This window comes from Vombatus ursinus, unplaced genomic scaffold, assembly GCF_900497805.2.
Source record: "Vombatus ursinus unplaced genomic scaffold, bare-nosed wombat genome assembly UNPS02014941.1, whole genome shotgun sequence".
In the NCBI taxonomy this organism is placed as follows: domain Eukaryota; kingdom Metazoa; phylum Chordata; class Mammalia; order Diprotodontia; family Vombatidae; genus Vombatus; species Vombatus ursinus.
In genome coordinates, this window is record NW_020954719.1 from 9,190,432 (window position 1) to 9,201,325 (window position 10,894).

A 10,894-nucleotide genomic window follows, 5' to 3' on the forward strand; every position below is an offset into this window, starting at 1 on the left:
TCTCTAACCCAACATATCACACACTTCCCCCAACAGAATGTGGCAAAACCGTTCTGTGAAGTGATAGGTGTGGCAGACTTCCTTCCCCTATCTCCGCCCTTCTCTTCCTCTGCTAGAACTGGGGCCCATCTCTGGAATTGGAGACCTGGGAGAAAGGGATCTCCCTCTCCCAACATTAATTATAAATTACAACTCTTTGGCCCAGGTCAATCTTTGACTCCCAAGATTTGTCTAGAGGACAACTAGACAAGGTTCCAAGGCCCAGGAAAAGAAGTTTGCCTTCGGGGGAAGCCCTATCTGGAATCCCTGGATTTTTTGGCCTGGTTGGGCTCCTAGTCTGATTGGTAGAGGTCTTCTTAACTTTGTCATTACCTGTGTGATCTTGGGCAAGTGACTTCTGCCTGGGCCTCAGCTTCCTCATCTACAAAATGAGATGTTCTTTAAAGTACTTTCTAGTTCAGACAATTAAACAATCTATGAGGGTATGAGTATACTTAACCGTTTCAAGGAAGGGTTCTATTGTGTGTGGTAATGGAGAGCAAGAGAGCAGAGAGGGAAGGAATAATTGGAAAATGACAATGATCCAAAGAATATACCAAAAAAGCAATTAAAAATAAAAATTACTTATGAGTGTAGTTCATAGCAAGATCATCTGTAACTGCAAAAACAAAACAAAACAAAAAAACTGGAAGCAACCTTAATGTCAAACAACAGAGAAATAGTTCAATAAATTGTAATACATTAATATAATGGATTACTGTAAAGCATAATGGAATAAAATGAAGCAATTAAAATGTACAAGTATAAGTAGAATAAAGAGATCTGGAGAGATTTTTATTAAATAATGCAAAGCAAAAGACAAAAACAAAAACCCAGAACTACAATCATAGGATAGATATTAATTCTGATCTTATGAGCCACGAATGAGAATGGACAGAGAGTCCTGGTGGGGACTTAAAAGGAGAAACTAAAAAAGGTTGATGGTGCTTGCTGCATTAAATTAATTTAAAAATGTAAATACTTATTAAGCAAGTGTAGTTGTTTGTACTGATGTTTAGTTTTCAGTTTCTAATAAAACATTTAATTTTAGAAAAAAGAATCTATGGAATGTGTGGACCTAGAACCTCAGCTTTTCCTCTCCTTGAATCAGGACAAGCACTTAAAGATTGGCCCTGGTTCATATCAGGCCAGGAGAATTTCTTTCAAGGGATAGAAGAGGAACAAAAACTCAGCTGTTTCTTTCTCTTTTTTTGAGACAGAATCATGGTAATGATAAGAAATGTTGGTCAAGGAAAACCAGAGACAGCCAAGGAGAAAAGCAGGGGAGGTGGGCTTCTCTCCAGCAGGCTCAGGCTGGCTTCCTGAGAGAGATCCTTCTACTGAACAGTGTCCAGGGCCCCGGGATAAAATTGGAAAATCCCTTGAGAGGATATTTCTTTCAAATTCAGGAAACTGCATATTCCCTGGGGGGAAAATCTCGTGCCAACTCATCAGCCTCACCACCCATGAAACTTCACCACAGGCTGACTCTCGTTCTCCAGTGGGAAAAACCCAAGCCCCTTTGCTCCTGTCATTTAAGGCATTTGCTTTGTCTAGAACACTCTGCACTGAGCTGTCCTAGCTCAATGCTTGTCTCTATCTCTCATGTTTGTGACTTGGGTGTGTGCCCGATGTATCCTGTATCCTAGCACTCAAGCAAAGGACTGAGCACAGGAAATCATTCTCATGGTACAGTGACAGTTTGGTGTCTGGCTCTCTGCTTGGGAGGTGGGTGGGTAAAGACCCGTCCTTCTCATACCTCTATCCAAAGGCCAGGTCTTTCTTCCCTCCTGAAGCAAAACTTAGGGAAGGAGTGGATATTAGTGAGCATTTATATAGCACTCCAACCCACCCCCCAACATAATCCTGTGTGAAGTTTGGCAGTACAAATATTTTTATCCCCAATTTAAAGATAGAGAAAACTGAGACCCAGAGATATTTAGTGACTTGCTCATGGTCATAATAAGCTGCACTCAGGACTAGAATCCAGATCATTAAATGTAGATTTAGATTCAGATGAGATTTTAGTCTAGTCAAGCACCCTGATTTTACAGATAAAGAAACTGAGGTCCAGTTGCACAGGTGAATAGGCAAAAGTGATCAGTAAATAGCCAAGTTTCGTTTTGAAACAAGGTCATCTGACTCCAAATTCTGTTTCCTTTCCACCACAATTATAGAAAAAATTTTGGTAAAGTCTGGGTGGTAAAGGGAGTAGAAGAATTGGCTAAAATATTTGTTTTTAAATGAACAGGAGCTGGATAAATTAAAATTTTTTTTTAATATTCTTTTTTTTTTAAATTTTGAGTTCCAAATTCTCTCCCTCCCTCCCACTTCTCCCCTACTCATTGAGACACTAAGCAATGTATCAATTAAACATGTGAAATCATGCAAAACACATTTCCATATTAGCCATGTTACAAAAAAAAGGCCAAGAAAAATAAAGTAAAAAAAAATTTATGCTTCAATTTGCACTTAGAGTTCCTGATAAATGTTGTCTTCTGTATGTAGAATACTATGCTAGCCTTGGGGAGAGAGAAACCCGAAGTTTACTCCATGACTAAAGATTCACAGAATCACAGAATTTGTGAGTTGGAAGGTATTTCGGCAGCCAACCAATCCAACCCATCCCTAAAAGGAAGTCCTACTCTAACATATCATTAAGGTGGTCATCTACCCTGGAAGCTCACTACCTCTAAAGGCAGTCCAGTGAACTTTTGGATGGCTCTAATTGTTAGGAAGTTTATTTGTTTGTTGTTGTTGTTGCTTTTCTGACACCAAGCCTAAGTTGGCCTTTCTTGTGATGTCCACCCATTGATCTTGGTTTTGACTCTAAGACTAACAGAGCAAGCCCAATCCTGCTTTTACATGACAGCCTTTCAAATACTTGGCAATAGCCATCATGCTCTTCTAGAATCTTCTCTTCTCCACATTAAACATCCACAGATGACACATACTGACTGTGTGACCCTGGAAAAATTTACTTCTCAGGGCTCTCTCAAACAGGGCTTCATGTTCAACTACAGCCATATTTAAATGAGGCTGGGAAATATTTAACAAAATAAATAAAAATACAATATCCTTTTACACACACACACAGTTTAGTGGGCCCTCTGTTGAGTTTGACACCACTGCTCTAGGTAACTCTCTGAGACTCTAAATTGCAGAGAAGGCACTGATCTGTAGTGGTAGGAGTTTCCTCACCTGGAAATTCCCTATATCAGCAGTTCCCAAACTTTTTAGTCTCAGAACTCTTTTTTACTCTTAAAATTATCAAAGACCTCAAACCGATTTTTTTTATGTGGGTTATTTAAATAATATCTTAGTATTATGAAAATAGTTTTGACCTCGAGGACCCCGGAGAGACTCTGAGAGTCCTTAGACCACTTAGACTAGGCCCTATGCCAATGAAATCCCAGGTCCCTTGTATCTCCTGTGCTTAGCACAGTGCCTGGTACATAGTAAGCATTTAATATGTTTGTTAACAGACAAAAAAAAAAAAAAAAGAGTGCTCTGAGAAACTTTGTCAGGTTCTGCCTCCCAGCCCACATCCTGCCCCCTGACCCACTTCAGCTAGCCACAAGTCCCACCCTACTGCTTCCAGCTGAGTTCTCAGGCTGAGCTCACTCTCAATGGAAAGGGCTGGTAGGATTGTTAAAGCAGGGTCAAAGAAGATGTGAGATAACAAGTCTGGACATCCCAAAGCCTTCCCTTCTACTAGACCCTGAAGCCTCCACAAATGATTTTCCACAGCCTCTAGTGATTTTCCAAGAGTGAATCTGCTCTCCCCTGGACTGCACAAGCTCCTTAGGTACTGAGACTAGAACCACTTTAGCATGTTAACTCATAACCCCCAATCTCAATTGTTTATCTTCTGTGAGGTTTGGATGGGACAAAGGAACAAAGAAGAGAAAAATCAAGAAACCACAACCTGCAGCCCACAGATTTTTGAGCTGGAAGAAACTTGCTTAACATCACATAGTAATCACACAAACATCATACGTAAATGTCAGAAGCAGGATTTGAATCCAGGTCTTTTTGATTCCAAGAAGCGTTTAACATCACCAGAGAAGAGGTTGAATGGCCTAATATAGACCTATGCAAAAGACATTTCAAAAACAAATTGCTTTATGCAGATGGATGGGAACAGGGGATTAGCACAGGGCCAAAGGAGAGATGCTTCGTTCTTTCATCATCCTGGGTATTTCTTATGTCACAGGAAGGGCACAGGGAGTAGCAGAAACATGCCCAGTGCTGACTTACTGCCTTATTTTCTAGGTACCTGCCTAACTAAGCACAAGAGTAAATTTTACAGGCTTAATCCTTACCTTTTGAGACCTTCTGATCTAAGCTCTCATGTCTACTTCGCTATCCCCTTTAGGGCCAGAATCTCAGGATCAGAAAAAGGGACACTTCCAGGTGTCTCATCGAATCCTCCCCCTTGGCCGGTGGGGGTGGGGCAGGGGTGGGGCAGGGGTGGGGCTGAGGTGATCTGAGGTGTGGCAAGTCACTTAACCTTTTCTGGGCCCCAGTTTCTTCTTTCGTAATATAAGGGAGTTGTACCAGATCATCAGTTCTCAACCTTTTGGGTCTCAGGACTCCTTTGCTGAGAAGAGCTTCTGTTTAGGTGGATCATAACTATTGACATTCACTCTATTTAAAATTAAGATCCCTTTACATTCAATGATTGAGAAGATCTTTTGTTTAGGTAGGGTCAAATCTATTGATATTTACTTTATTTAAAATTAGGACCCCCTTTAACTTCTTAAAAGTAATTGGGAACAGCTTCTGTTTTTTGGGGGGGGTTCATATCTAGCGACATTGACCCTAATTGAAATTAGGACCCCTTTATACTCTTAAAAATAATTGAAAAGAGTTTCTGTTTAGGTGGGTCATATCTATCGATATTGATCTTAATCAAAATTAGGATCCTTTTACATTCTTAAAATTTAGGTGGGTCATACCTATCAGTATTTACCCTAATTGAAATTAGGACCCCTTTATAATCTTAAAAATGATTGAGAAGAGCATTTGTTTGAGTAAGAGATATCTATCAGTATTGAACCTAATTGAAATGAAAACACCTGAGTGTTATGACAATAATTTTGACCTCAGGGTTGTCCTGAAAGGGTCTCTCTCGGGGAGCCCCAGGGCTTCCTGGACCACACTTTGACTAGATGGTCACTTTCCAGTTCAAAATCTACCAAAGCCCCTCTGCTGGTAGTGGTTCCGTAATCTGTAAAATGGAGAAATTGGATTGGACGGTTTTTAAGGTCTTTTCCAGCTCTGAAACTTTATGAACCACCAGGACCTTTAGGGTCTAACCACCTCATCCATTCGTCAAAGGAGATTATCTCTGGAAAGTGCTTTGCCAACTTTGCCCTAGATAATATCTTGTTCCTTTCTGGAAGGGCCAGAGAGGGCATCGTTTGGGGAGTCTGAGGACCTGGGTTCGAATCCCAATTTGAGTTGGGGGTGGGAACTTGGATATGAATTCTGCTTCTGCCATATCTACCCCTCACAGGCCTGGATTTCAGGGTTAGGAAAAAGGACCTTATAGATTTCTCCCCCTTCCCCTTAGGCAAACTTGGCGGGTGGGGGTGGGATTGGGGGGAAGTAAGTCATTGCCCTCCCTGGGCCTCAGTGTCCTCACATGTAAAATGATGAAGGAGGAGGAGGGGAGGTGTTAAGATAAGGCCCCTTCTAGCCCCAAATATGTGAAAAATAGTCAAAGATAATGGAGCAGGTGAAAGGTCAGGGCCCGGTGAAGGGGGGTGTCCCTCCTGCCCCCCCGGGCAGATGTGGAGGAGTCCTCGCCCCACGTACCTTCTCTTGGGCCCGGCTGAACTTCTTCTGCATCTGCTTGGCCAGGAGGCCCGCACTGCTGCCCGAGCGCTCGGCCATCTTTATCCCATCCGGCGCTGACCACCCTCTCCTGTCCTCGTCTGACCGTGGGCCCCCGGGAGTAGCCTCTGTCACCCTGTGGTTTTCCTCCAGAGCTGCCTGATAAGGAAGTGGCCGGCTCCCAGCATGCCTTGCATCCTGTAAGGGGGGGGCGGCTCCTGCTCTCCTCCCTAATTACCCCCCCCCCTCGGTGGAAACAGGACCCTGGGCCCAGACCTGCCCCCGCAAGAGTTCACCCTGGGGCGGGGCTGGCCCACCAGAGGGTGGGGGTGGGGAAGGATGGGCTCCTGCTCCCCTCCCCAAATAATCACAACCCCCCCCAACACTCCCCTCCCCCTAGGAAAAGAGGGATCTTAGGCCCAGACCGGGCCCACACCTGGCCACCCCAAGGATTCATCCTAGGAATGAGGGTGGTCCCACCAGACCTTTTACCCAGAGGATGAGGATGGGGAAGGGTGGGCTCCTGCTCCCCTCCCCAAATAATCACAGCCCCCCCAAAACACACACCCTGGAAAAGAGGGATCTTAAGCCCAAACCAGGCGCAGACCTGGCCACCCCAAATATTCACCCTGGGGGTTGGGGTGAGAAGGGTCTTCTGGGCCCAAACCAGGCCCAGACCTGCCATCCCCAAATATTCACTCCAAAGGTGGGGGTGGGGAGGGTCTTCCGGACCCAAACCAGGCCCAGACCTGGCCACCCCAAACATTCACCCTGGGATGGAACTGGGACCATCAGACTTTCACCCAGAGCTGTAGGCTGGGGGTACAGGTCGGATGAGGAGGGGTCAGGCTCCTGACTCAGGGCCAATAAGAGTTCCTCTTTTAAGTCTTCTCTCCCCCACCCCTGCCCCCCCCAAGGAGAAGGAAGCATCTGTGACCCCTTTCCAGCTCAGGCCTTCTCCTGGTTGCTGGGGAAAAGTTCTGAGGAGCAGCTTTGAAGGGAAATCCTAAATAAAAACCCCATCTTCTAGGAACAAGGGATATAACACCTCTAAATGCATACTCTCTTATCTTCCTCTAGGATAGATAGACCTGCACGACTTAGCAGTAGGTAGGGGCCAAAATTAAAATAGGCTAAACTTCTTTGGGCCGCAGATAGGTCAGACTAGAGACAGACTGCGGGTTATATAACAAACAGGAGGGTGTCCAGTGGCAACCCTACATTTTCCAGGGCCCCCCGGGAAAATCCTTTAGCTGGCTGTGGACTGTATATTGTGCAGGCCCGATCCCCCTTAATGCAAGTGCCTTCTCTCTTTGGATTATCTCTAGTTTAACCTGTCTGTCTCATTTGGCCATAGGTTTTGCATTGTTGCCTTCTCCATTTGACTGTGAGCTCTGGGAGAGCAATTTTCACTTTTCTTTGTATCTCCAGTTCATAGTTTATCTTTTTTCACACCTTATTCCCCTACCTCATCTTCTGCTATCCAGGCACCTAATCTCCCAACTCTGGGGCATTTTCCATTGGCTGAAACATCCCCAAGCCTAGATGGAGCTCCCTCCTCATCTCCATCTTCTGGCTTCCCTGGCTTCCTTTAGTTCTCTGTCCAAGCCCGAACTGAACCCTTCCTCAATTCCAGTAGAATAGAACATGCTCCTTGAGGGAGTGTCTATTTATTTCTTTGTTTGTGTGTACTAATATCTCAGGACCTAGCACAGTGCGTAGCAACCACTAGTAAACCACCAATAAATACTTGTTTAATTGATAACCTGGCCAGAAGGAGGTTGTCGCAGTTGGCTAGGCTTGAGGTGATGAGGCCCCAGATTAGGATCATAGCTATGGAGACTGAAAGGAAGAATCAGAGCAGAGAGGAAAAATATATAAGGACTTAGTGTCTTAGAGAAGGGGATGGGGTATTGGTACCTAAGGTTGAGACACTAAGGTTGGTTAAATTAGGAATAGGAGATGGGGTACAAAGAATGCCCTTTGGCCAAGGTCAAGCTATTCCCAGGGAGGGACTGCACAGAGACACTCTGGGAAATCTGAGGGACTTGCCTGCAGCCCAGCTGTTGCCTCAGCCCACCATTATCCACGACCCTCCCCTCAGGGTACCTTTTCTCAGTCAGTGGCTCTGAGTGCCCGAATCTTGAGGATAACTTCTAGTTGTCATCTAAATGCATTTCTTAATTTAGGCTACTAGTGACAGGGTAGCCCAGTAATGAGAGGACTGGTCAAAGTTTGATTTTTTTATTATTGCAATGGGAACCTTAGTTCCTCCCCCTTGTCCTGTCTTCAGAGTAAGTAGACAAATGCTCCTTCTTGTTCCTTAGGCATCCACTCTTCAGAAGCATAAAGAATCAATCAATCGACAAACCAACAAGCATTTATTAAGCACCTACTAAGTGCCAGGCACTGTGCTAGGTCCTGGGACATAAACACAAAAATAAGAACTTATAATTTAGAAAGGTGAGATAGTATGTACACATATATGTACATACATATATAGGCATATACAAAACAGAGACAAATACAAGATAATTTTATGGGGAAGGCACTAGCCTGTGTGGAGGTGGCGGGGGAGGGGAAGAGATCAGTAAAGACTTCAAGTAGAAGACAGTACTTGAGCTGCGCCTTGAAACCCTGAGATTATCTCCAATTTATCCTGTATATATTTTGTTTCTACATAGTTGTTTGCATGTTATATCCCTCATTACACTGAGAGCTCCTTCAGAGCGAGGACAGTGGGTTTTTTTGTTTTCGTTTTTGTCCTTCTTGGTATCTGGAGTGCTTACGGTAGTGCCTGGCACATAGTAGGTGCTTAATAAATGCTCGTAGACTGGCCTTGAAAGAAGCTAAGGATTAAAGATGCAGAAGTCAGAAGAAAGTATGTTACAGGCCTGGATCATGGAGACCAGAGAGTTTGACAAGACTGTAATGTGTATGGAGGGGAGTAATGTGTTGTAAGACTGGAAAGGTAAAATGGGACAAGATTGTGAAGGGCTTTAAACGCTAACCAGAAGAGCTTATATTTGCTGTTGGAATTTCTTTTTCTTTCTTTTTTAAAAATATATTTACTTATATTTTATTTTTTCCTCCAATTACATGTAAAAACAATTTTAACATTTGTTTTTTAAAATTTTGAATTCCAAATTCTATCTCTCCTTTCCTCCCCTCCCCCCCATTGAGAAGGCAAGCAACTTGATAGAGATTATATGTGTACAATCATGCAAAACATATTTCCATATTAGTTATGTTACGAAGGAAGACACAGGAAAAAAAGCATGCTTCCATCTGCATTCAAACTCCATCAGTTCTTTCTCTGGAGTTAGATGGCACTTTTCATCAAAAGTCCTTTCAAATTGTCAAATAGATCATTGTATAGCTGAGAATAGTTAGGTCATTTGCAGTTGATCATTGTATAATATTATTGTTACTGTGTATAATGTTCTCCTGGTTCTGCCAATTTCAGTTTGCATCAGTTCATGTAAGTCTTTCTGGGTTTTTCTGAGAGTATGCTGCTTGTCATTCCTTACAGCACAATAGTATTCCATTACAATCATATACATTCACTGTATATACATATACAATCATTACAATCACAACTTGTTCAGCCATTCCCCGATGGATGGGTATCCCCTCAATTTCCAGTTCTTTGCCACCACAGAGCTGCTATAAATATTTATATACATATAGGTCCTTTTTCTTTTGGAATTTCTTGAGTCGGTGACATGGTCAGACCTACACATTAGGAAAAATAACTTTGCAGTTGTGTAGAGGATAGACTAGAATGGCAGAGCAAGACCACCTAGGAAGTTATTCCGAAAGTCCAGGAAAGAGATAATAAAGACCTGAACTGGTGTGGTGGCCGTGTGAGGGAAGAGATGAGAGACAGAGAGATGTTATAGAAGTATAAATGATAAGATGTGGCAAATGATTAGATAGGTGAGGTGAGGAAGAATATGCATGTCATGATGGTAGTCCTCTTGAGAGAAAGAGGGAAGTTTGGAAGAGTTAGGTTGGGAGAGGGGAAAGATACATAGTTCTGTTTTTTACCTATTGAATTTGATTTCCAGTTCAAAATGCCCAATAGGTATTTACGGAGCTGTATGATTGAAGCCTCAGGAGACAGACAGGCTTAGATAAGGCAGCTAGGTGGGCCAGTGAACAGCGGCGCTAGACTTGGAGTCAGGAAGACTTGAAATCAAATCTAGCCTCAGATTGTGTGACTTAACCTCAGTAGACCTCAGTTTCCTCATCTGTAAAATGGGGACAATAATAGCACCTACCTCCCAGGGTTGTCACCCAGATAAAATGAGGTAATGTTTGTAAAGTGCTTTGCAAAGTCACTGTATGAACGTTAGCTATTATAATTATTAGCTATATAGATTTGAGACACATCTGTTTAGAGATGATAACTAAATCCATGTGAGCTGATGTGATCACCAAGTAAGATGCTGTAAAAATAGAACAGGACCCAAGGCAGAGGCTTTGGTGTCACCCACAGTTAGGGGGGAGTCATGTGGATAATGATCTAGTAAAGGAGACAAATGTAATGGACAAACAGGTAAAAGGAGAACCAGAGAGAGCAGGGTCATGAAAGCCCAGATAGGAGACAGTATCAAGGAACGGAGTCAAAGGTTACAGGGAGGGCAAGAAGGACAAGGATTAGGAAAAGGCCTTTAGATTTGGCAATTTAGAGAACATTGGTAACTTTGGAGAAAGAAGTTTCAGTTGAATAAAGAAGTTAGGTATATGAATGTGATGGAATACTATTGTGCTATAAAAAATGATGAACAGGCTGACTTCAGAAAAACCTGGAAAGACTTGTATGGTCTGATGCTGAGTGAAGTGAGCAGAACCAAGAGAACATTGTATACAATAACAGCCACGTTGTGTGATGACTAATATTGATAAACTTAACCCTTCCTGGCAATGCAAAGATCTAAGACATCTCCAGAGGCCTTGTGATGGAAAATGCTATCCACACCCAAAGAAAGAACTATGGAAGCTGAATTGT

General features: G+C 43.1%; 1 protein-coding gene across 2 annotated transcripts in view; it reads right to left on the reverse strand.

The window, feature by feature from the left end:
- Window positions 1-6,044, reverse strand: part of BIN2 (bridging integrator 2) — a 37,870-nt gene extending 31,826 nt beyond the window's left edge. Inside the window, exon 1 of one of the 2 annotated variants that reach the window (XM_027844308.1) lies at window positions 5,863-6,044. In XM_027844308.1, the coding sequence (XP_027700109.1) occupies window positions 5,863-5,940 (78 nt within the window). In that variant the 5' untranslated portion in view covers window positions 5,941-6,044. Of the gene's footprint in view, window positions 1-4,364; window positions 4,457-5,862 lie in introns of those variants that run through there. The other variant, XM_027844309.1, reaches the window with a different exon arrangement.
- Window positions 6,045-10,894: the final 4,850 nt, after the last annotated feature.